The sequence below is a fragment of the Poecilia reticulata genome, chromosome 7 (assembly GCF_904066995.2).
Source record: "Poecilia reticulata chromosome 7, P_reticulata-male-v2, whole genome shotgun sequence".
Classification (NCBI taxonomy): Eukaryota; Metazoa; Chordata; class Actinopteri; order Cyprinodontiformes; family Poeciliidae; genus Poecilia; species Poecilia reticulata.
In genome coordinates this window covers 19,000,090-19,027,892 of record NC_088836.1, presented here as the reverse complement: position 1 = coordinate 19,027,892, position 27,803 = coordinate 19,000,090, and the positions used below count along the sequence as shown (strand labels likewise).

The 27,803-nt window shown below is 38.4% G+C and overlaps 1 protein-coding gene across 3 annotated transcripts in view; it reads right to left on the bottom strand.

The window, feature by feature from the left end:
- The window catches only part of kcnd3 (potassium voltage-gated channel, Shal-related subfamily, member 3), a 117,989-nt gene extending 91,646 nt beyond the window's left edge, over positions 1-26,343 (bottom strand). The window contains exons 1-3 of one of the 3 annotated variants that reach the window (XM_017305825.2): positions 26,144-26,343; positions 25,938-26,032; positions 23,920-25,099 (exon numbers count right to left, since the gene is read on the bottom strand). In XM_017305825.2, the coding sequence (XP_017161314.1) occupies positions 23,920-25,022 (1,103 nt within the window). In that variant the 5' untranslated portion in view covers positions 25,023-25,099; positions 25,938-26,032; positions 26,144-26,343. The remainder of the gene's footprint in view (positions 1-23,919; positions 25,100-25,937; positions 26,033-26,143) is intronic. The other 2 variants (XM_008413846.3, XM_008413848.3) reach the window with 2 other exon arrangements.
- Between the last annotated feature and the right edge of the window lie 1,460 nt (positions 26,344-27,803).

Genomic DNA, 27,803 nt, shown 5'->3' with positions numbered 1-27,803 from the left:
CTATACAAAAAAATTACACACACACACACACGTATGTATATATATATATATATATATATATATATATATATATATATATATATATATCCATCTGGTTCTATGAGTAAGAAGCATTACCACAGTTATGAGTAATCCACCTTATGAGTCAGAAGCAAATGCTTGTTCTGCAAACTGTAACATTTCACACACGTTTATTTTGTTGTTGTATATAGAAAAGTATTCAAAGTATATGAGAGCTTAAATTGTGTCATTGGTCCGAACTGTATCTTCTTAAAAATTGTGTTTGTTTGTTTACATCGCTGCATTGGCACAAAACCTCATGGAAGGAGATAAAGGGGTAAAATTTGTCAGCAGGTTGCTTGCAGAACCTCTTTGACAATACTCTCAAAATGATTGCGCCTTGACAACCTTTCACCAATCAAAGACTGTTCTTTTGACCTTACCATCTACCTGGAGCACCAGAGGAGATAAGAGACAGACAGACTGATTACACAGCCTGTCACTGGGTCATTATATAGCCTTGTCTAATCCTGTCTGCCCCTTCATCTTTCTCCTCCTTGCCTTTTCTTACACCCTTTATCTAACAGTGAGGCCTTTGACCCTATGTTGTTTCAGTAAATAACATAGATGCCCTTCAAAAAGAGAGAAGAGATTGCAAGACAGTGGAAGTTAATGAAGGAGGTCTCAGTCTGCTGTGAACCCAACATAAATAAACTGGGAGAAGAAGGATGAGAAAAGACGTGAGTGAGAGGGATAGAGAGAAAAATATAGCACCCTCTAAGGTTATTGGCAGCTGTGGTAAAAAGGTATTAAACAAATGTACCTTTTATTACAGCTCACAATCAAAATTTTAGACAAATGTGCAAATATTGAAAAATACAAACAATAACAAATATTGTTTTAATTAACATCAGGTGATTTTCTTTGTAAGTTGGCCACAGATTCAAAGGAAAATGTCTCAAAACTTTACTCAATCCATGGCGTTCTACAATTATGACCTTACTAAGAGGCCCTCTTTTTTCCCTAGTTACTCCTCAAAATGGGAAATTCAAGAGAACATGGAATCATCTAAGTTGGAACAAAAATGGCTGGAAAAGGGCTCAAATGTATTGTTTCAAAGGTTGGTGTTAACTTAAGCAAGGAACCAAATATCACAAATCCATCCTAATAGCAGTCTTGTATACATCTTTACCAGCTGTCAGAAATTGTTTGTATCAGTTTAGCTGGAAAAGAGGAATACACTCTTCCCAGCAAATACGCTCGCTAAATAGTTTCATGCTGTTGACAATTTTAAAAAAGTAACAATTTCAAACCTATGAAAAATGTCTGTCACACCACTGCAGTGTTGCACAAAGTTGTTTCACAGATATAACAGTTGCTTTTCCTTCCTCCTTTATTTTGTAAACTCTTATCATCAAATAAGAAGACGATAATGACTGCCTAGGATTGTGTCTGAAATAGTATGTTCATGGGAAAATGTTCTTAAATTCATCATTAAACTTTTTTTAAACAGGTGGTTCAGAGAAATATATGTACCAAAAAACAAGTGTTGACAATAATATTTTAATTTTGAGATTCTCAGATACTGAATTTGGAAATGTTGTCAACCTTTTGGAAATTTCCAAGTTAAGGTAAGGGTTTATTTTCTCTTGGGAACATGCATAGAGACTGTGGTTTTATAAATAGTCTAAAATATGAGTAATACACCATTATTTATGGTAATTAATTTCATTCCAACCATTTTGTCGTACACAAATTACTCTGCACAGCTGCAGACTGCTGGGATCAGTGTTGCTTTAAGTTTCCAAAACCAGCGGAAAATTTGTAAATATTAGTGATAATCAGTCTTTTGTCTCACATTAACTTATTGCTCACACTGAGCCAGCCAGCTTTGGCACAACATATTATTAATTTTCCTTTAATAATGTTGTGATATCAATTGTTCCTGATATTAGCAGGGGTTTGGTTTTAATGAATGGGAAACGACTACACACCACACTCAACCAGACAGCCAAACAAAAAAACCTATGTGCACAAACACATCAAAACTTAAAAGAGAGAAAGTTGTTTATGTTGTTCCTACACTATGTCTCTCCTAAGATCTGCTTTTTGCCTCAAGTCTTTTGCTTTTCTAGCGATTGACACGTCTCGACACGCCCCTCTATAAAATATAGTTTCAATTCTGGTCCCTTCTAAAACTTTTTGCTTCGTCTGAGTTAAACACTTTACAGATACAGAGAATAGTTACATTCAGTCCTTCTTTACTTAGTAACAGCATCCACTCTGAAGATCATTGTCAGTGCAACCAGGCAGCACTTACAAACCACCTATTTGATAAGTGGAAAAAAAGACCGGATTTTTCTGACCCGGTACTCAACATTCAGAGCAGATTGAGCTAAAAAAAAAAGAAAAAAAAAAGACTGGACTAGAGGAAGAAAAATGTTATACCTGACATTTTCAAAGCTCCGCTTGGTATGTCTGCATTAATGCACAAAATTACCTTTTTGCTTTTAGCAACATTTCACTTTGTGTGTTGCTCAAATACACCGAGCTGATGAATAACAGATGGTGGCAGTACAGTAAGAATCAAAGACATAGATAGCAATGATAGATGAGTGTGTCACGTTGTCATTAGTCCTTTATGTGAATGTCAACAGTGTGTCTCCTGCTCTCACCAACTCGTAAGTGCCCTGTGTAACTTGAGCATTTGAGGCTCATTCTCTACACTCACGTCCTCCTATTGCTACACATAATCAACATATTCACAAAAAAATACATCAGTTTAGTATGGTAATAATTTAATTGGCGAATGCAACATTTAGAAAATTTGACTCTGAGAAAACTAAGTTGCTCTAAAATACTCATTTTATCTTCCTACAATAACAAACTAGTGCATCCCTTGCAGCGGATGTGTTATTATTGCCCTGGATGTTTACATCTCTATAGCAGAGTATGCAGCAAGTGGTGGGCATCAAAAACATTGCGTGCATGTACAAATAAAAAAAAAAAGACACTGCACTAACATTCTCTTATGTATGCAGGGAAAACTTAGAAGAGACTATTGATTTTGTGAAAAAGAGGAGGCCGATAACGGATGTGCGAATTTGTCATCCGGGGAGAGATTCAAAGGAAAACGGCCAGTGCAATCATTACCAGCAAGGAGCTGGCAGGGAGGCACTCGCACACAAACATATGCACGTCTTTATAAAGATGGACAGGAGGCTAGGGAGAATATATATCTAAAAAAAAATGTAAAGCTCAAAATGAATGGGGTCAAGAAGTTAACATAAACAAACCAAATCCTAGAAAAAGGCCAGGAAACTAATATTTCCCAGGATTGCTCAGGGTTACAGCCGACTTCTTCTAAAGTTTTAGGCATTTGAATGATGATCTAATTGTACTACAGCGTCCCACTGACCAAATAAAACCCCAACAGGTGTCTGATGGGAGACAGGGCACACTCAGAGTGAGTCACTGCATCTTAACCACTCGTACTGTGCAAGTCGAGGAAGAGTTTGAGCTGATGGAAGAGGAAGACAGTGTAAAAATCAATACGATAGCATTCACCATGGCTGCTATAATGTTTTTGCCTTTCACGCTGCATTACTCTTGGAACAGATTGTTACTCTGCTTGAATATGCTTAAGAATCCTATTCAGTTCAAAACAGGAAAGGTCACTGTCACAGAGCATATAAAATGCCATGGTCTTTTAGCGAAATTATATATTTTAAGGTAAACGCATATCTAAAGTAAATGTGATTTTAATGTTGCAAAATTGGGTAAATGCTTTTTTTCCCCACATAAGTATTTTGTTTATGCAAATAATTAGCACTAAAATATAATCTAAATGCCTCTAATGTCAGTCCCAGCAGTGGTAATTGTAGCACAACTTGAGAACCACAGATCTGAACTGTCTCTTTAAAATTTTGCAGAAACGAAGGAAAGGAATCTGAAGACCATAACGTCACTTATGTTGCCAAAAGTTGTTACAAAGAAACAAACATAAATGCAGTGAAAGGGATACTCAAAAATATAACCTTTAATATTAAAGTTCACATCTCGTATTTAAGCTATTTTTTTTTTAACTACCCCAAACATCTAATTATAGCTGCTGGCACAGTTATGCATCGAGTTTATATTCTGCACATTGTGCGAGACGTGTGTGAGTAGAAAGATTCTGCGATGAGACAGAAGGAGAGGGATGCGTTAAGAAAGGGAAGATAATAAGAGGGGAGGGGAGGCGATGGTGAAGGTGGAGCTGATGATGGGAGTGTGGACGGTTTCTATTTTTAGCCCACATGTGTGATATATGCCAATAGGTGTTCAAACCAGTGAGTAAGACAGACTTCACCAGGCTATTACGGAAGGATTCTGTCTGCTGTCACATTTCAACCTAATCCATAATATTATAACCTCGTGTGGCACCGACAAATTGCATTTCTTTGTAGATAAAATCAGCATCACTAATACATCAAATTCCAGTCCATTTTTCAAAAGGATGACTGAAGATAACCACTGGCCCCAATATTACTTTCCCTGCCAGAAGGCAAAGGTGCCGAAAGCCTCTATAAAAACGAGCGAATTGAACAAGCTGAAATTGAATTGAGTGCAGGACGAAAACAGATCAGGATAATATTCATAACGTCACTGAGAGAGCAGTTATTCTTAAAATGATTGGGCAAAAACAGGAAGGACATAGACGATAAAAACACCAGCACTCACATGAACAAAGTGACATCAATCAACAGATACCAACTGTGAAACAATATAAATAAAAAAATCCCCAAAGTAAAAGATTCAAACAATTTCTCAAAAAAAGACCCCGAAGACATTAAATGAGCTCTAGAGTAGAACAATAACATGAATGATGGCACAGGAAAGGCCAAATCTGCTGTGACCATATTACAACGTTTTTCTGAGTGTGGCTTCAGTGTGGCTGATATGTCTTTGTTTATAAGGCTGCCGTGCAAGGGCCAAATACACTTATTGAATTATGTGGGTATCCTATCAATCACTCCTTGCTGTGACTGCCCCCCCCCTCCCCACTTACTAAAGCATTTATCTGATGAGCTTTCATAAAGGGGCTAATGAATTGCAATGTCCTCTATCTTTGGTCAAATCATAATTGCATCCTTTTCAGGAGGAGATAAGTGAGGTTCTGTCTACGTTTTACAAACTCAAGGTTTGGAGGAGACAGTGCAGACTAGTCAGGGTTAAAAGGCTAACATGGAGTAACATTAACATTCAAAAAAAATTATAGTGAACCACCAGTGTTCACTTTATATCATCTGTGAATAGCTAAAATCCTCTATTACTTGAAACACCCACCAAAATGCTTATGACTGCCTATTTTAACCAATATACCTTAATATGCATTAAAATGCACAGTGGAAATGGTTTATGTACTGCCACAGAAGCTCAAGTTTTCAGCAAACATACATCTTGCCCCTACTGACAAAATGTCTTCACACAAGTTAGCTGAAGTGCACGGCTAATACTAGCATCTTTACTTTTTGATTTGTCTTGATGAATATTTCGGTCACATAATTGTCAGCTGGTTCCAGTTAATTGTGCATAGATAAAGCTGACAGAAAATGTCCTTTGCGTTGAAAGTTATAAACTTCACGTGGTTTAACTGTGAGTCTGTTGAACTTATCATACAAACCACTACTCAGTCCCATGGACAGTTATAAACAACGTAATAGAGGAGTATTGTTGTGAAGACTTGATGAAGGTGGAGTGTTGGAAAGAGTAGAAGCTTCTTAAAGAGACAGAGGCCAATTTCAAAGCATCAAATTGTGAAGTCAAAATTATTTCAAGTTATGTTTGATATATTCAGCATTTCTATAACTGAGGATATTGCAGTTACATGAATGTGCTATAAGGCACTATGAGCCTGGACAATACATAATACCATCCCTTCAACTTGTCCAGCAAAGCCAATGCATCTTCTCTCACTATGGATTCTGAAAACATGTTGAGGTTCTTATTTACAAAGCAAAACAAATTTCACGTGTTTGGAATATGCAGGAGTTTTTCTACTCCGTTTTGGTCTGTTTTTCTCACTTTGTAGACACGTGCACACATGCAAATCTGAGTAAACAGCGCAGCCAAACACAGACGAGAGAATATATATACACACAAAAACGCACACATTTGGAACAGCAAACTCTCAATATTAGCCATCTGTGAATGTCTAAAAACATTTGGCCAGGTTTTTGGCATTAGTTTGCTTGTCCGTGGGGTCTGGCTCAAATCTGTTACCATTTCTCAGCAAGCCTTCTGTACAGAGCACACATCAGTGACCTCACTGCTGGAGGACGGGGCACAGGCCAAGTTCACGACTAAGAGCTGCTCTACAGGGGAAGGAGGAACACACAGAGATACTTCTCTATCTCTCCGCTGTCCTCCTTAAAAACCTCAATTTGCTCTCTGACCATCTCTTGGCCCTTTGCTACAGTGTATCACTTTCAGCTTGAGAAAGAGAGCCAAGGAACTGTCCTCTCTGAGCACATTGGAAGATGTATTTGTTTCTCAACACTCTTAATGAAAATACAATTAAGCCACACAGATAAGACAATCCACTGATTACAAACCACAGATGAAAAAGGAACCTCTTTTCCAGCAGAACTACAGTTGAAACGAAAAAGCAAAAAGACATGTAACCTGGAATTGATCTTATGTTAGTTATAGAAGATCAGGCCACATCTGCATCTATCTAAACGTCACAGGTCTCCTATGATACAGACGGAGTACAACCCTAAGTCATGCGTTTTTCTCCAGCAGTGTGGTGTGTGTAGTTTGTGTTTTATACTCAATCCTTTGATTGTTTTTTTTTTTCCTCTTGGCAGTTTGACATTTACTTTGTCAAATTGTTAATGAATTGAGAGAAGTTAATGAAAACTCAGAGGTTAATGTGTCCAGAGCTCTATCTGACCGTGCCATACCTAGTTGGAAGGAACAAATGGAAAGATGTTATCCCCGTTTCAACCACCTGCTGCCGACCTGGCCCACCTGCCCATGAAATATTTACTATGCTCCAGAGCACACGGGCCTGACCTAAATCCACCTATTAGGCTGGCTAGCATCACAACAATGATTAAGTGAACCGTGCAGTTAGAGGCTGGCAGTAGAAACAGTCAGCTGGTTCTTAATAGTGTGAATCTTCGCTGAGTGGATTTGGTTTACATACTTTACATCGCTCTTGTGAGAGATCCAAAAAGAAAATGGCTTGTGACTAGATTTCCTAGAGTTTTATCTGAATTTGATCTTATCCTAAAACTTTTGTCTGAGGAAGCATAGGGACGTACAGAAGCAGTTTATATTATGTATTATCTGCAACATGCAGTTATTTTAAGGTGTAGGATAGAGTGCAATGCTTACAGCAATTTTTTTTTAAAAACAGGAAGGCTTAACATAATAAAGTAGAATTGCTGTATTTGATCCTTTTGCAGTTTGCAGATGGATCAAGCTAAAAAAGATTTCAAACAGCAAACGTTGCGATCCCTAGCTTTTCCACTTTAAACATCTTCAGTTAGAATTTAGCAAAATAATTTCTGCAATATTTTCCATGCCAAATGTTAGATCCTCATGGTTAGTCAATTTATATGCTTTATCCAGCCCCATTGAACAATTCTTTTTTTCATATTCAGGTGTTAAAATTTGTTCTGTATTTACATCCAGAATGAAAAATAATCAAGTATAACAAACTATTTAAGGTTTAAACCTATGGCACTACCTGTTCCTATTCTTCTTTAAATGCATATCAATTTCTTTTGATAAACATAAACTCATTAATTCTACTAAGGCAGCAGATACATATTTTTTTAAACCAGTGGCTTTGCTGAATTTTTGTACTCATTAAAAAAAACATTCTTTCTGAAATGTGACAACTCTGAAATACAGTTAGACTGTGCTACAGTTATTCCAACATATCTGTGCATTCTGTTTTTGATCAGGCAAAAATCAAAACAATAGCTTATTTATACTTATGCATCATCACCTCTCCCACCTCCTTTGTAGTATAAATAGCAAAGAATGATGTTTTTTTTGTTGTTTTTTCCCCCCTCCCTCACGTTACCAACATGCTGGGGAGATGAGATTTCCACACAGTGTGTATGTGTACATGCCCAAGGCGAGTATGTATAGAGCACAAACTGTGATAAATTAATTGTAATTTAGACTGGTTTTTAAGAGATGCCTGTGCACTGCAGCACTGCAGGTTCAAAGTAGTGTCTGTAGGAGAGCAATGAAGAGAGGGGGAGGAAGAACGAGAAATGAGCAGGATTTAGGCAGACATTTCATGGACTGTAGAGCACTGCATTACAAAACAACACTCTGAAGTCTTTTGGGATTTTTTTTTTTAAACTTACTTTCACAGCAACATTATGTTGTAAATAGAAAGAATAGAGACAAACTAGGAATATATTTTAGAAAGAAGAAGAATGGCTGCACACTGACAAATAAAGCTAAGCTGCACGTTACAGAGAGAAACACTGTAACATGCAGTGTTTCTCTCTGCATGTCACAGAGAGAAAGTAACATGTAATCACTGTACATTTCAATTGGGGCTGCGACCATCAGTTAATTTAACCCATGACATTGTCAATAAAAATTCCCCAGGCAGAATGTTGTTGACATGTGATACCACTGCAATACAAAGTAAATGGAGTTTAAATAGCTGTAAAATGCAGACAGTTATATGGATAGTATCATCACTATGGACACTTGCAATACATCAACATCTCAAAAGTACGACTGTGTGATTTCTTCGCAGTCCAGTTACAGTACCGCATATTTGTCTTTTGTTTCAATAGTGTAAGAAGACTTGAAGCTAATGAAAAATAATGCTACCATAAATCTCACTGTGTATGAAGCTCCACAGCTCAAAAAAGAAAAAAAAAACTACACCACCTGAACTGTATTCACGTTGTGTTGTCACGCACAGTACTGTGAAAGATTTAAAGATATCTTGTGTCTGGACTCACAACACTGCAAAAAGGCACAATTGGCCACAAACGACCCCAAATTAATGTGGCATCTTGACTCCTATGACCAACTGAAGCCTTTTAAGTATGTAGGGATATAGAAACTAATGGCGTTTCTGAACATAAGTTTTAAGTTCTAACACATTTTTCTAACAATATCTTTAGCAGCTCTGATAATATATGATGATGACTGAATACATAACTCAACAACGAGAAGAGGATAAAAAATAGTTCTAGTTTTAGGACTCAGAAACGTCAGTGCTTGCATTTCACGTGATTGCATCATGTAGCCATTTACAAATATCTTTTTTATGCCACTTGAGACCAAATGTCATGAACCCATTTCCTGAAAAGCATGTGACCAGTTTCTGTTTTCCATAGCATACTCCTTGTATAGCATACTGTTTTTCAGGAGAACAGAAGTCATTTGCTCACTCTACATGTGTTCAGTTGTTCCCCCACAGACAGGATTTTAGGGAATTATTTTTGAATTCCACATTAGAGTTCCAGACGACGTCCCCTCACCGCCAAAGAACCTAATTGATTTCTGCATTATACTCTTTCATTCCCCACAGTAAGCTAAGGACATGTCTCAGAAATTATTTTGCACGAATGAGACAGCTAGGTGGACTTCTGAGCTCTACGTTTTGAACAAGTTATTGATGCAGCGTTAATTCAATCCTAATAAGATTAAAACATTATGCTGACTGTCTCATGTGAAGTGTAGCCGGTGAAAATCCTTTTATTGAGCTGCAGTGGACCATGGCCTTGCTACTCCCAGAGCATAGAGGTAGAAGTTGGGTCATGCGTACGAGACGGGGGTTTGAAAATTGAATTAATATTACCACCATTCAACCTTTGAAGGGCTTACTGAAATCTGCTAATGGTTTTAGTCCATTACTTGACTTTTATGGTCTTCCCAGTGCTTGGTGTTTTCAGATGGCACATAGCAGGTTTAATCCCTCTGCATGGGTAATCCCCCAAAGACATCTGGATAAAAGAGAAAAGTTGATTCCTAGCTTTGCGAAGGACATATCCTGCATCATGCTCTCATACAAGTATGGTAAAGCACACCAGAGGTCAAGCAAAAATTTTGACCATTAAATGAAAAGAACACTTTTTTTTATTAAACTGACCTAAATCAAATGTCACGACATAAAATCCTGTCAGATTATCCTCCATGAAGACACCCCCCCCCAAACACACAACGCACACTTTCACAAAGGCACACGTTCACTAAAGGGGGGGGTGGGGGGGGGAACTAGCAGGACAAGCACTAATCCGCACAGATTTAGTGTAGCAGAACAATTGCTTTTGTCACCCTGGATAATCAGCCCAGAGTACAGTTTATAAATTACAGTACACGCAGTAAAAAACAAACAGGGCGACGGTGAGCGTGCATGTGAGAACAAATGCGTACACTGCAAGTGTGAGAGTGAGAGCGCATAAAAATGGAACAGTGATGTCAACCTGCTCAAAAGCCCGTCTGCAAGCCTCAGAAAATTACTCCGTCTCATTCAGAAATGGTTTGTCACACACTCTGCAGGGAAATAAGAGGTAATTTATTTCTCTAACTTGGCCTACATATATAGATAAGTATCATTCACATTCCCTTCAGCCTCTATTATCCAGACAGTAATGAACATGTCTGCCCAGTGGACACAATAAGGCCTAATCCATGATTGTTTACATTTGGGTGTTTGCTCAAAGCAAGCTAAATCAAGGGCCACTCCAGTAAAATGACAACAACAATGCTCTACTAAGTGATGTCCTTGTGTATCAACCCCTATTTATGCAATTCAGTGTTTTGCTAACTAAAGACGCAGTTAGCATTTATTCCACTTTTTTCACATTGGGAAAATATGCTTCTGGGAATGGCTCACTTTGCTTTAGCATCTCACCCGTGTCATTAAAATCAGAGATCTAGGACAGCGAGGACCAATTTAATTGCTCTAATACATTATTGACATGCAGAGCATGAATATATGTCTAGGGCTAGCATATATCAGCCTCTGCTGTCAGACGGAAATGTGAATATTTCTTCAAGTGATTAAAGGAAGAAAAGCCATGCCAGCTTATATTCTTGGCTGCATAAACAATTTGTATTTTATTTAGAAGATATTCTGTATTAAACCAATTTAATGACCAGGAATGAGCTATGTTCTCTGGGGAATACACACAGAAACTGTTATAGTAATGCTAACCAAGCTAAGACCTTATTTCAGAGCAAAAAACCAATATAAAATATTAACCCCATTATCATTTTGTCTTTATCTTAAAGTAATGGTACAACTTTTACAGTGACTGCTGTTTCACTTCCATAAATTGGTGTTGACCTTGCTCCTTGTACTCATAAATAATGAGCCCTTGTAGCAGAAAGACTAGAAAAAAAAAAATCATTTTCAATGCTACTACTGGATTTCTTTTTTTTTTTTTTTGCCACAGCTCTTAAAGAGAAATCACAACTTGCTGGAATCAGTATGAGCAGTAAAAACCAGACATCAGAAATTGGTCTAAAGTCTATTATTTCAGCTCTGATCTCTATCACAAACCAAAGCATAAATATCACAGAAAAGAATTATAAATCTTTTCATGGGATTCGCTGTGGGGAGGAGTCATCAGCTGAAGAATACCACTGCACACTGAAAACTGATAATCACCAGCTCATTATGGGACTCCTCGCTGAGAGCCTGCTGGTAATTGAGATGGACACGACACAAGTGTAGTCGGCTTGGAGGGATCATAGATGAAGGAAATCAACTGCCAGAAACTAAAAGGCAGGTTTGAGGTAATGGGGATCGGGTTAGTTTCAAAGACATAGAGCATTCTTTCTTCTTTTTATGCATCAATCCAATCACTCCGGTAACACTAGCCCATTTAGCCAGGATTAAGCAGGGCAAAATTAATTGTAAAGTTTGCATGCATGGCACAGTAGTGTTAAAAGATGTGAAAAAACAATTGTACATGTATAAAACAGCTTAAAGAGAGACCCTCATGGTAGATTACCTTTCACAGTCTCATCTGCCACAAACCCAAACATCATTCCACTCCTTTTGGTTGACAGGTGGCCGGGTAAATGCATTTTACACAAGCTTGAAATGCTTGGCAGTCAAAACAATTGGGCAAACGTCCAGATCTATGGATGAAAAATAGGTAGAATACATGCCAATGACCAGGCAGTGACATCTGAGCAAAAATCCAACAGAGCTGAACGTAATAATTTTTTTTTAGATTTTTGGGAACATCAGATTTAGGTATTGACTTCTGTGACCTCATAGACAAAGACATCAACAGATATGCACTCCCACTTTTTTAAGGTCAGTTTTTATGTATTTATTTAGAAAACATTACTGTTTTTATGTGTTAGTTCTAACTTTCATTTTAAATATTTGAAAATATTTTTTTTAGCTGCTGCCACTGTAAAAAAAAACAAATAACTAAAGAAATCATTTATTAGGGACAAGAATAAGCTCACAGATGCATTCTGAATTTTAAACTAATTTCAATATCCAACAATAGAAAAATTGATTTGTCATTATTTCTGTGATTGCAGAGCAAAACTTCTTAAATTTTACAACTAAATTCAATATGTTTACTAAAATATTTCCCAGTTTTATTGAGCCAATTAATTTAGATGTTTCCTCAAACCAATTTCTTACTGTCACCCCGTCTGCTGCTTCAGTCTGGGACAATCCTGTCTGAAACCTCAGTTTTGCACATTTCTACACAAGTACTTAGGATTTTTTTTCAGATTCCTGCTCACTCACTTATAGGAATGCTGTACACTGACTGATGGGAGATCAACAGAAGTAAAACATCAGCAGCACCTATGGAAGAGACAGATGTAGCAAAGCTCCACAAGAAAACCACGGATAATTGTCCCAGCATTTATCCTTTCAATAAATTAATAACAGAAGATGGTGCTCAACATGGACATATGCAATCTTTTATATTTACTCCATAAAGCAAAAAAAAAAAAACAGTATTTCTTTTTATTATAAACCAATTTTTTTTTTCTCTCTCAGGATATAAAGCAGAACGGTTTATGCTTGAAGTGCTCTTAGAAGAGAATTAGGCCCACAACGTCATAGATCATTCACCATAAGTAACAATGTTACATGTCTTTTCCACATAGTCATCCATAAACAAAAACATAAATAAGTGATAAATTCATTACTGTTACGGTCTCTAAGATGTATTTATTCTCAGTATTAGATGTGGTCTGAACAAACCCATGACACTTCAACAATGTTATTTTACCTTTTATCTGGAAAAAGTGTCTGTTTATTCTTGTCCACTTTAGTTTCTTTCCTGTTGCTAGATTTATTTTATCGTTTATTGACCATCAGTAATCTTCACTCATCACCTGCTGCGCCTCCTAAGCATCATGTGTTTCACATCTTGTGTTGATTTTTCACTGTTCAGCGTCGGATTCTCTGTTTTATGCCATAATTCACATCTAGTTCGTTGCTCCGTTTTATGTCCCACTTCTCTCCTGTTTCAGAGTTTTGCGCAATGTGCGCCTCATTTTTTTTTCTTTTTTAACCCCCTATTGTGCAGGGCGTATGATGGGGAAAAGGCAGACTCACATAAACCTTTTAAAACAACAGAAACAATTCTTGTATTCTGATTATTGAAATTTAAAAGTACTGTGGTACCATTGTTCTAACACACCCGTTTCATACCGGACCACTTACAGCACCAGTGTTAACGCTATAAAATGAACGCTTTCTATCGTGGTATCACCCATGGAGGGATTTCTTTATTTAAATGGGTTCATTTTTCAGAGGGATCCAAAATGAGGATATCATGATTTTAGCAATTACATGTTTATAAGAGCGATTTTCTGTTGTCCTTCAATGGAAGCGGGCAGCCTTCAAACGGAAATAAAACACTTTTTAATATAAGTTGCTGCTTTGACATGATCACAGAACTGCCAAAACATATTTACAAAAATCTTCAATAAAACATAAAATATTAGAAAACCAGACACCAGACAAAGTGAATCTCAGCAACGTCATCAGCCGGTGTAACACTGACCTGATGCGGTGAAGCTACTAGTAGGAGCGGAGCTGCACCAAGAGCTACAAACACTGAATAGAAGGAGAGCTGCCATCAATACAGTTGCAGCCAGGCATGATGTAATGTTACGAAATACAGTTTTACCAAGTTGCTCAAAGTCTAAACTGGTATTGTTGTGATTGTAAGGTGTAAAGTTTACCTTCGACCAAACGCCCCACAAAGGAATCCCAGCAGTCCCCCCCCCCCTTTAAAAATGTCCCCCAACTTTCCGTCTTGTTCCCTTTCCTCTCGCCATGCCCAGCGCCACTTGTTTTTAATTCATTTCTCAAGTAAACGTGTTTCTTTACCGGGTGAGACAAACTCCATCTTCTTTCATATCGCATTTGACTTAACCGCTGAACCGAACGCATGCGCTTCTTTTCTACAAACCGTTTTACAGTCATTGGTCAAGAACACGGGAGCTAGAATTCTGATTGGCAGACATCTTTGTCTATTATCTACAGTTTAGTTGAGGCGGGCCATTTGGTCCAATACTCGCTTTGCTTGAAAGTCTGGCCCCCAGACGGAGCTCTTAAAGCCCGGAGACTACAGTTTGGTTGAGGCGGATCGTTTGGTCAAAAGCCGGAAATCCCGCCCCCGGCCGGAGCTCTTTAAGCCCTGCATCCATCCTTCATTTTTGTACCTGACCCAAATAAAAGGGTTTAAATCTCAACAGATTAAAACACACTCCCTGTACAGGTTCAGCATTGTTTGTCAAGCTGTAGATGTTTATGGTTGTGATGATAGTATAGAAAAGTTTTCCAAAACAATAATGGTTGTTATGAAGACTTGGTGACCCCAAGATGCCACTCTTTCCTTCAGTTCAGGAAAGCAGATTTTCATTTAGCCTTGTTTATCACAGTTATAACTTGGTATAACTTTTTAATTCTTGCCCAAGCTATGGTTACTGGCAAGTATTTCCTTGTAGCCATTTCTTAATTCTTGAAGACCATCAAGAGAATGTTCAGTTGTCTTTTTGACTTTTAGGAGATGTTACAAAATGAAGTGTCATGTGATATTGATACACCAGATAAATGGAAAGTAATGGATCACTAATTCCAAGATAACCAATGAGCTGATATACAACTCAGCATCAGTGATCCTTGAGATGCTTGGTTATAAGAGCAACCATGAGACCCAATACCCACCATGGAAAAGACGGTTAGAGGCTAAGATCAAGATAACAAGGAGGGAAGTCAGTCAACTGTCAGAGCTCCAAAGGGGTGCAATGAAAAGATCAGTACCGAAAAAGGCAATGTATAAATTAAAACTGCTTCATTTCAATTTAATTTATGGAAGTTGTGACTAGCAAATAAATATTGCACCATGGACTTTGTCATACTTTAAATATATAAATGAAAATGTTTTCCATCTTGTGTTTTTTTTCATAGTGATTAAAAAAAGTACACCATTTAAAAGCTTGGATTTTTAAAAGTGAGATTAAACTACTGTCTTTTTTAACCTTTATTATGAGTTGTTTGTAAGTGTGGAGAGATCTGAACGCATAAACTTACATTTTTCAAACTAACTCGCTGAAAAGAGAAGACAGACACTATTTAGCTGTCAGGTGACTCTGAAATATCTTTCAGATACCAAGAATAGCAAGTTTCCAAAAATGTTCCCAGACAACAGTTAAATGAAGGTCATCATACAAATTCAGGCACAATTTTTTTTTTGTTATTTCTCAAGTTTATTTCTGTTTCCCTGAGATCTATAAGACCATCAGGCAAATTGACTTGAGATATCATAAGCCCATGCATTATATCAGCACCGGCAGCATTGGATTTACACTTAAACATGGAGACAAATACAGCATCACTGTGAGCACCGTGAGGCGACTGTCACTCAGTGGGTAGTTGTTTTTGCCATTTGGAAAGTTGTGTGCTTAATTCGAGCCTCCATGATGATCTGCCCCTGGGCAAGGCACTTAGCTCCAAGTTTCCTGCCAATCTTCATATTGGTGCATGAATATGTTAGAGTGTGAATGGGTGATTGAGGATCTAGTGTAAAGCACCGAGTGGCTCTTAAGAACGGACTTTAAGCATTATAGCATTGGAACACGATCTCATGCACAGAGCAGCAACTGCAAGTTTATATCGGAAGTGGGACGCGTACTAATGGTCATTTCCTTCCTACTGCCTAGATTTTCTTACTGTGATAAGTACCCGTTTTCACTCTCGGAGCTCCACCACACACAAACCTGCTCTTTAGTTTGATGTGAAAGAAAGCATTATTTAAGGTAAAGAAGCCTGGATTACAGCTATTTAAACTGAAATTAGTGTTGATCAACGTGCTTTGACTTGCGTCTGTTTGTGACTAAAAATCACAGCTTGAAGTGATTCTGGAGTGAAGAATAGTAACTTGTTCCATATAACGGCGCAAGGTTAACATTGCTGTGAGTGCAAATGTCGCCTGAAGTATTTCCATTTATCTTCCCCTGGAATAAAATCCCTTGAAAACCCCGTAATGATCACTTTTTTCCTCTTAATGAATAATTAAATTTTTCTTAAATTCATCTTGATTTAATTAAGGAATTAAAAGATACTTGTGGGGGCGGAGGAGTTGATTTGATTCAGCATATGTACGCTGAAGAGCTCTGCATATACAAGGAAGAGGTTTTTTAACGCTGAACTGCATATCAAATAAAATGTATGTTCTCATTTCTTACATGTTGTTTGGAAGTACCAGAGAAATAGGATTATAAATCATTCCTACACCAAACCCCTGTGGCGTGTGCATATTCTGCACTAATGATCTCCTCCCCATTTATCAAACTCCAAACAACTCTGGACGCAGAGTCAGGTTACCCCTAATTTTGACCTTGAAAGGAAAAGGCTACAAACAGATAACTGCTTTCATAAATCCAGGATAATGTGTCGGCGACATCACATTAAGTCATAATCTCATCACCCATTCTAATTAATAGCCCTAACAACAGCTGTCTCACATTTCTCACTGCTGCACAAATCCATACTCGCTTGTTTCAATTCATCATTGTTTTCCACAAGCTGCTGCCTCGAACATAAATGCTCTATAAATTTAATGGCAAAGACTCATCAAAGAGGCTGGAAACTAATGACTGGGTGAATACAAATGAGCATCTCAACAAGGAAATACAGTCATGTTTGTTGCGTCACAAGCAGACGTACTAAACCCAGATATGATATGCACATAAAACCTGTGCACCAGAGTCAACAATAACGCGTGCGAGAGGCTTTGTGTGGTTGTCAAGGAGACACCGAGCTGCACATTGATCCTCAAGGCTTAGTGATCAAAAAGGAGCTGGCTTCTGATAAGCATATTAAATCACATACAGGCATAGCTACAGTAATGACTACAACACAACCAAACACTCCAGCTCTTATCTAGATTTCACTGACTGAAGCAGCCTAATTGGTCCACAAAAATTAGCAAGAAAAAAAAAACATTCAGCATAGTCTTATTTTTGTCCTTTCATAGGCACAGTTGTTTACATTGTCAAACTGTTGCTGTAATTACCAAAGCAGTTGTACTCTTTGTTTTACACACAGAAATCTACAGCAGAAAATAAATCAAATAATAGTAAGCTGATCAGGTTAATTCACAACAAGGTAGATTGAGACACGCAGATTTATTTAAAGGCACACCTCAAAGACACTTCTTCCTCATACGGTATCATGGAGAAATAAAATAAAACAATATCCAGTAAATCAGGAAGAGATACGTATTTGGACATTAACATTTGTGCTTCAACCCTGAAAAATGTCTCTGGACTTCCAAAGGTAAAATGAACATTTACAGAAAAATGTGAACCACCTTGAGAAGACGCAGGATGGAGCTGTGGCCTGAAGGGCCATACAGTGAAGAAGAAGCCATTACAGCATAAAGACATATTACATATTACAAATAAAACTGAGAAACAAAAATCTTAATTTTTGCATGTATCTACTATTTTCTGACGGAACTGAAATTGAAGTATTTGGCCATGATAACCATCAACACATTTTGGAAGGGAAAATACGCCAACAACACTATCCCCGCTGCGAAGCACAGTGACTCAAAAAATAATACCACCTAATTCTATTTTAAAATGTTCTAAGACGACAAAACCAATAATTTGGAGGGTTCATATCAAATCCTTGGTCTAAGTTTTAGTAAAAAAAACATAAAACGGATTCAAAGCTGAAAAGCTGCGTGTGAGCAAAGCAGCTTACAAAAAAGCTTAGATTATTCCAGTTCTGTAGGAAGAAATGGGTCAAAATTCAAAGTTTATATAGCTTATGTGTATAAAATGCAAAAGTACAGCTACTAAATGTTTCTGGAATTAATCTTAACACATGTTTTTGAAATTCACAGCATCAATAAAGAAGCACTTTTCTTCTTTTTCCTATCTTGTCAGCTGAATTTATAGATAGAAAACCTTCTGTGATAGCTTTATTTTATCTGCAGTCTTTCTTTCTGTACACAATCATGTTTTGATGTAATGTATACGTTCAGGTTCAGGTCTGCTCCCTCTTTCTGTTATGTGGGAGAGGTAGAGCGACTAAATCAAGATGTTTTCCGAAAATTTGTGATCCGATTTTAAATTGCAAATAAAATCCATAATCTATAATCCTAACTGACCCAAAAGGATAAGAAAAAAGGGAAAAAGTTATTTCTCTTAGTACGCAGTGGATTACTGCAGCTGTATTTTTGTGGAGCTGTATTTCCTAGACATCTTAAAACTAACAATCATAAAAGCTCCCCGAGCCAATAATGAAGCAAACATCGTCCTCAGAAGTTTGATTTAGACATGTCTTCTGTACATCATCATCACAGAGGAGCTCCGGTAAACAACGGTGTAAAACAGCAGTGCTCATTGCAGGTTTTGTTGGCAGAGACATGCTCTTTAGCACAGATTATAAGATTACATTAAAGCCAAAACAAAGGGACAGAACTTGATCAGCTTCCCATAAGTGATCGAGGCCCTTGCCAAAAGCAGACTGTGAAACCAGATGAGTGAAAGGTCAGGCTGGTGTCTCACAAATCTGAAAGGCAGAGCAATGTCTCTGCAGTTTCCACTTGGTATCTCAAGGTGCAAATTTGTTATCTTGTGTTATGAGTATTAAATACACACAGAGCGGGTAAGAAGACACACATTCACACCTTTCCTGCTGTGTAAACCCGTACTTGTCGCTTTGAGTATCAGGTAAACTATTCAATAACGTGTTTGATATTAAAACAATTAAATAAGATGGAGAATTTTTACCACAGTTGTCACTTTTCCCGCTAGAAATATAAACAGTCTCAAGCGCAATTAAGATAATAGATTTTAGTCACCCATCAAAATGCTGATTAGCTTTTTTTTCTAGGCTATTTAAGTTTCCTGGGCATTATTCTTGTTTAGTCGTAGAATTTTTTTTTTTTTTCAATGAGTTGAACTTTTACTTGACAAAACCCAACAAATTTTATACCAGGTTTTGACATAAATACCGCTTAAAGAGGCAGAATTTGTATCCTTCACTGTAATATTGTTAAGAATAAATGGTCTTTTGAATGAAAGTTTGCTTGAGGGAGATTTTTTGTATGAGCTCTAGGGTAGCTTATAATTAACTTTTTCATTGATTAAGGCAGTGGTTTTATTTTACAACCCTGCTGGTTTCACCGTAAAAAAAAAAAGAAAGGTGGTGATGGTGGGGGATGCAGAGGTTGCCAGAAACAGATGGCCAACATAAAAAAGGGCTAAGACATAAAAAATAATTAGTTTTCCCAAAGTCAATCAGCTAGTCAATTAGGCAACCTTCTTTGGTCATCAATGACCCTTGATTATCATAAGCATTTAGTGACAGAATATGTTGCTGGAGGTTAGAAAATGTATCTTACCTCCAGCCTTTTGAGTTTCTTATTAGGGAAAAGCAGGTAATGGGCTAAACAATTAGACAATAGGGCATAGATTTTCTCATAATCTCCATAATTTGATAAAATACAAACTTGAAAGCAGCAAAAAAAAAAAGGATCTTTGGAATAAATGCAGCTAAAGAGATTTAGAGAAACAGCAACGGGATTCTGTCTTTTAACTAGATAATGCAAATTCGTTTTCCTTCATGGGGGAAATGAGTTTCTCAAGAGGTGCAGTTGGTAAAGGAATCAGATAAGACAAAGATACTATGGGAGTACCTAACTCTTCCATGACTCAATTAGCATTCTGATGAGCATAATGGCATTTTGAAAGAGGGTGAGGTAATTCCAAGCATGAGACATTCAAATGACTCTGAGTCATTGCTGGAGTGAAAATACATATTGTCTCTGATTAAAACAGCTGAATGGTTTCATAAAACAATTTTCTGAAGTATTCTATAACTGTATTATGAACATCTTGGATTCCTGTCTCAACTTGGATAATATTTTAGCAATGTGAGGCAATAAAGCTTTAATAACTCCAGCAGAGCATCTTTGGGAGATGATAGATATTCACTTCGTAGTTGTGCAACCAAGAAATCTGCAGCAAATATGTGTTGCCACCATGCCAATCTGGACCAAAATTTGTGAGGGTTTTCAACACCTTGTTGAATCTATGCCAGGATGAATTATTAGAGCTTCAATAGCAAAAGCGGGCTAGCACAGTGCTGAGAATGTGTTTCAGTAAAAGATTAGATAGATACAATATAATTAAAAACTCCAGTAAATATGACATTATACAAATGGAACCAAAAGACATAAAGTTTAATTTTCCGATTGCATGGTATTTTCACAAAAGAACAGAGGTTACAGCAAGTAATTTTGTGTATAGTCCATTTGTCTATTTTGGTAATGGTCACTAGCTTTTCAGATCATAATTCTGCAATCAGTACTACATATATTGCCATTATGAATTTCTTTGTTCTTCACATCATAGAAGCTGATATGAAGAGATAACAAAGAGTGTGCAGGTCAAGAAACTACGCATGGTTGAAGAACTAATGGGGGCGTGGCTAACAACTTGCAGCATTCACCTGAGCAACATTTATAAGACATGTCAGGTATTTCCACCCGAATAAAACCTGTGTTACGATCCTAATGCTGGCTGTCCATTCTTAAGAAGTTATATCCAGCTGCTGATTACTGTCTTGCTCAGATGAGATGGAGACCAGTAGATCCTGCAGTGTTTTTGTTCTGTACACACATCTAGAAAGAACAGCCTAGAAAGTCATTCTGTATCACTCCTAAAGCTCTTAGACATTATCAATCTGTGGCTTCAATTTGTTACTTCTTCTCCAGGTAGATTAGGCATGTATGGACGGATCAATTTTAACCCCCAATTCATGTAAGGACAATTTAGTTGATGAAATGAAAGTATGTTCTTTACAGAGGCTAATAAGAGGAGTTACTGGTGCCATGCAGAGTACTCAGTTTTTTGTTATTTTTCCTACAGAAAGTGCTCCTGGCTCAGTGCGTCTCCGTTTAGTTGAGCTTGTATCTTAAAAGAGCCACTGATAGAGCTATTCCTGCATTAATTTCATTTACTCTTTGTCCCAGACCTGACAAATGACCAGTCACACTGATCCCAGTTCAGTGTGGAGTTTGTTTCTAGTGTAGAAGAAGTGGGTTTTCTCCACTGTCAGCACTTCGCTGAATTTTAAGAAGCGCTGCAAAGTCAACAAGATACAGATACAACCTGATCCACTTCATTAAGCATAACTGTTAACCAGTTGTAATTATTTAATAAACTCCACCTGTCTGCATGGCATTACAATTTTAATCAAATCAAACTATCGTTTTTATCATTGAGTTGCTTTGGAATAACTTGAATTAAATGGGAGTCTATGTACAGTAACTATGCATCAACTGAACCCATTTATCTTATAAAACACATTGATATGAAATTAGTTGTGAATTGGTACTGAACAATTCAGCTGAATTGAACTGAACTCTAATAAAAGTACTTAGACACACGTTTAAGGCCTAGGAACCAAAATAGAAAGTCCAGTACAACATTGTTTGAGGAAACTGGCTTAGTTAGATGAGTATAGAAGTTTTTACGGACACCTTTTTGCAGATTAAAAAACAAGTAGGAGGAGCGTAAAAAAATAAAAGTATTTACAAGATCTTTGAAAAACTAACATAACCGACGTACAAGGAGAAAACATTTGTGTTTACGCATACGACTTAAATAAACAAAGACATATTTTCTCTAGATGTGTTTGTCTGTCAGTTCCATGCATTTATGACGTCAACTGTAAGCAGAAAGCAAAATGTCAGGAAGGTTTACACTAGTCAGCAGATGCAGTGGACCACATCATTAGTCACTCTGACACCCTCTTCTAGCCCTGGCTTTATTGATGAGACCAAGCTCAACAGCTACCCCTCTCTTAACACACACACAAACACAGACGCTGATCCTCCTCTAAAAGCAACAGGAGACTGATTCAGCAGCTCAGGTGGAGAGGCCAGCACAGTGGCTGTGTATGGGCCAGGAGCTGCTGCGTGTCCAGAAAATTAACATCCAGCAGAGCAGAAAATGTCTACGGTTTAACGGATGTTTGTTTGCAGGTGGCGTGCACAGGCAATCCAGAAACAAACATTTCCACAACAACAGGTTTGTGCAGGTTGTGAATGGCAGGGCATGGTCATAGGGTTCCAAGTGTGTAACGGCAATGAGCTCAGAGCCGTTTATGGCCTCAATGACTCTGACATTTAGCAGGATGCTGCAATTTATCAGCTTCTCGGTCTGACTGAAGCGCAAAAGCAAACACACACAAAGACATTTAAAGCATTAGGCCCAATAGTGCTACATCCCATAACTTTGTTTGTGTGCATTGTTAAATGAATCCTGTTTGAGTTGATGCCCTTGTAAAAAAAATAGCTTGCAGAATTTTATGATGAAAACTAATCAATGCATCATAAATGCTCAGAATCTTCTTCCTATGGCACTTAATCAATGATAATTGACAGTTTTTAAACAGGACACAATAACAACCTGAATGCTGCACAATGATCAGTCATTTACTTAGTAAATGGCAGCATTTCTGCTTTTGTAAATCTGTTAGTACCACTAATATTAAAACTGTTGGTAATCTCAAAGCACATATTTGATTCATTTTGAATAGAGCGCATTTATGTGCTTCACATTTATAGCCTTAACCTCAAGGCACTTTATCTCCATCCAACAAAGAGTAAGTCTATTTGCGGGATGTAGTTGAAGTAAGTAGGGGCGCTCTCCACATGCAAAGTCACTGTTGCAGTTGATCCTGGAAGTGTGTTGCTGCTAACCACAGGGGGAGTTAGAGACGGCAGCAATGCCATAATCTGTTTCTCCATCGCCTCTCTAATGTTTTGTTTCAGGAAGGCGTTTTCGACTTCCTTTATCTCTCCACATTTCCCCATGTTTCTTTTCTCAGTGATGTTTTGAAGTCTGAGCAGTGGCACAGTCATTACTGAAAGAGAATATCTTGATGGCTGCTCTTCCCAGAAGAGTAGTCACGAAACAAGCAAAAAAAAAAAAAACAACAAAATAAGAAAAGATGCACGGAGAAAAAAGTGCTATTTCTCTGCAGTTATTATATGAAAAGTTTAGAAGAGATACTTTGGAGAGAGTGGACCTGCTTTCAGAAGCGCTTGCAGGTTTTAAGTCCACAGAATCAGACGCTTCAAGTTAAGCTGTAATCAAACATTTACCCACACAGCTTAAAATAGAAATGGATCCATTTCCAGATTCATTTGCCGAGTCTCATAAACATGCATGCACGCACGCGCACACACACACACACACACACACACACACACACACACACACACACACACACACACACACACACGCACACACACACACACACACACACACACACACACACACACACACACACACACACACACACACACACACACACACGCACACAGCAAATCACAACCAGATAAAAGACACGTGTGCGCTTACCCGAGCGTTGTCATAGTAACGATGGTGTACCAAAAGGAGGCTGGGATGCTGGTGAATTTGCTGGAGGTTGAACCCTTCTCTGCGTAGAACATGACAGTGGCAAAGATAATTATGGCCATGGTGAGGGAGAAGAGCAGGAACCCCAGCTCCGAGGCACAGCTCTTCAGCGTGTAGCCCAGGATGCGCAGGCCCTGCGAGTGACGGGAGAACTTAAAGATACGGAACACCCGGAAAACCCGCAGCGTCACGAAAGCCCCGCTCACGTCCTCGTTGTCAGTCATCACCAGCCCGATGTAATAGGGTAGGATGGCCACCACGTCAATGATGCTCATGACGGATCTCATGAAGCGGTAGCGGTTGGGCGCAGCGAACAGGCGCATCAGGTACTCCACGGTGAAGATCATCACGCAGGCAGTGTCCATGCAGAAAAAGGCCACAGTGTAGCGCTCGCCACATGGCACTTCCTTCATGTTGGGCGCTGAGCCGCAGGGCACCGTCTCTACCACGTTGGTGATGACAGAGACAGCAATGAAGAAACCAGTGACATAGTAGAAGACCAGAGCCATCGTGGAAGTGTGAGGGTTCTCAAATGCACGCCACATGGTTTCCCTGAATGTCATGTTGGGCAGCTTGGCGTCTTTGTTGTCCTCCTGGTCGTCCATGAGGCGTTCTGCATTCTCTCTCTTCCTGTCCTTGTACTCTTCATAGCAGCAGTCCCCGATGATCTCTGGGACAATGCCAAAGAAAGCTAGCTCCTCGTCATAAGAGGAGATGCACTCATATCGAGGATAGTGGAGCTTGCCAGTGCGGTAGAAGTTAAGCACACTGCGGAACACGTCAGGGTCACGGTCAAAGAAGTACTCTTTGGTGTCCTCGTTGTAGAAGAACTCCTTCTCCGAGCTGCCGAGCAGCGTGTCCGGATAGCGGTCCAGGGTGTTCCTCCAGGTCTGGAAGCGCCGTCCACTGACGTTAAGGACTATGAGCTCGTCCTGCCTCTTGTTCTTTTCAGTGGGGGCGACCGGCATGGGCAAGTTGGCCACAGGCATCCAGCCGATCGCCGCTGCCCGGGCAAACGGAAGCCATGCCGCTACTCCCGCTGCCATGATGGTTTCGGCTCGGGGCGCAGGGGGGAACAGGTCAAACACCTTCACAACCAGCTTGACTTCAGCGTCTTCACCATCTGTGATAAAAAAAAATAAATAAAAAAAAACATGGAAGAAATCAATGAGGGTGGGAATCACTTACTTAAACAATAATGCTTCAACTTTGATGGGGGAGGAGGGGCGATTCTGATGTATTGATATTAAAGTGACAGAGATATTACAATGTAAACAAAAATCACAAGCTAATTAGGCAAACGAAAGCAGGTCTCTTTAAACAACATTTTAATCATTTATTTTCAATATGAAATGAGTTGTTTATGGAGTGACAGAAATGAAGTTCATCATTAACTGGATGAGAGCTACATTCTTAGACACAGTTTTGATGAGCACAGTGGGTTTCAGTGCACAGACAGATTGCACCCTCAATAAGAATCATCTGCCTTCACTTCAAGGTTATCTTTCTCTCCTCCTTCCTGCGGAGCTGCAATAAGAGAGAACCTCCTCAGGTTATAATTAACTGCATCTTACAGATAAAAAAAAAATGCTGAAAGGAAAAGCAAATTAAATTACTAAATTGGCATCTTTTTTTTCTCTTCGTATCTCTTTAAAACTTTGACTTTGTTGAAGGTCTTTTTTCGGGGTAGATCAAAAACCTGTTGAGTTCCAGCTCAAAGAAGTAGAGAGAGAAAGAGAGCGAGCAGAAGATGCAGCTTCAATTTTAAGATCAAACAAACTATTTAATAAGCATCAAATGAAACCACATTAATTTGACACCCGGAATGTTAATAATTATAAACTGCGCTTCAGAATCCGCCGGCGCAACGAGTCAAAAAGACACAGAGAAGATTGCGAGTAATATCTTCTTGTTTGCGGGTGAATGTTGACCGCTTTCGGTCAGCAAGGCTTCAAACTCACCGATTCAAAATTCTCCATCCAAAGAAACACGACCGCCTCTCCGAACTGTTAAGTTTCAACCAGCTAGGGTTTTTTTTTTATTACTGATAACGTGTCTGGAAAAAAAAAAAAAAAAAAAAAAGATGGCAGAGAAGTTATTAAGCTAAGAGAAGGACATTTCTACTTAGAAGGGAAGGACAGCGGAAAAGTAGCGTTGAGCAACGTACCACAGTCGTTTTCTATCAGTTTCCATGATGCGGGAGGAAAAACGATGAGCGGAGTCCGCCGTGAGGACCGCGTTACCTTGGCTTATCGGGATGAGTGGTAGGAAGAGACGGAGGAGGAGGAGGAGCGCCCTTCCTCTCTCTCCTCCCACCTCTCTCTCCCTCTCTGCGCAGGGTAGATTTGTGAACCTAACTACAGTCGGTTCAGGAAATATATTATACGTTGGTTTTTATTTTTGTCATAATCCTTTGGACATTTTATCTTGTCTGTTTTAATCTTTATTGTTTTCAGATATCAGTTCATTTCTTGTCTTAGTTCAGTTATTCTTCTCATTTTGTTTGCTTGTTTGTTTTGTGAAGGCTCTTATTTGGCCTAGTCGGCATACTGTGGAATATTTTAATTTAGCAGTGGCATTGACACTGATTACAGGTGATGAGAAGATGGGTGGAACCAAATATAGAGCAATGTTGGATAAAAATGAGTTAGAGACTAAAGACCTGAGACGATGGAGTAGCTTAACTTTCCAGGAGGGAAGCAACTTTCAGCATACAACTAAAGAATGGCTTGGATGAAATCATGTGTGTTTTAGAATGGCTCAGTCAATGTGCAGATCTTTGGCATTCCTTATGAACGGCTGTTTGTAGAACTCCAGCAAAATATGGGAACATATGCTATTGTGGAAAGCTAGTAAACACATATTCTAAAAAGTATTGCGGTTTTCGGTGTAAGTTAATGGGTAACACTTTATTTGAAGGGTGTGCATAAGACTGACATGACACTGTCAAAAACATAACATCTGTCATGCTCATAAAGAAGTCTTTATGAATGTTTATGACAGTTGTCATGAAGTGTCATTCGGTAAATAACGACACTTTTAAAGCAAAGTTGCTCTAAAAGTTGCATTGAAAGTCCATTAAAATGCCAACTTTGCATTAAATTATCATAATTTACAAAATCATGCAAAGTTGGCATTTTTAATGGACTTTTAATGCAACTTTTAGAGCAACTTTGCATTAAAAGTGTCATTATTTACCGAATGACACTTCATGTTAACTGTCATAAACATTCATAAAGACTTCTTCATGTTCATGACAGGTGTTATGTCATGTTTATGACAATGTCATGTTAGTCTTATGCACACCCCTTCAAATGAAGTGTTACCAATTATTGTTTTCTACAAATTATTGACTAACAGTGATGTATATATATATATATGGTGTTGGTAAGTGACATAAAATTCCAATAAAAAAGCATGCAGTTTGTGTCTGCAATGAAGATAAAAGTCAAAAGGCTGCATACAAAATTATAAATTAATGTGATGATGCCAGCCATTCTTTTTGACGTACACAGCACTTTGGTTGCCTCTGTTTTTTTAAACCACTTTATAAAGAAATGAATGACTGAATGTGCAAATCACTGTTAACAAAGGTGAATTATGTACATGTATATACCTTGGTAGGACAACGGTGGTAGGAGTCTGTCCTGAAACTGGTGGGTTGCTGGTTCAAACCCCTGCTCTACCTGTCTAAGTCATTGTGTCCTTAAGCAAGAAACCTGAGTAAGGACACAAGTCCTGCATAAAAATTGTAAATCATTTCTATGACCTCGCCTCCTGGCAGTGGTCAGAGGGCCCAGTGGCACCAGTGGATGGCAGCCTCACTT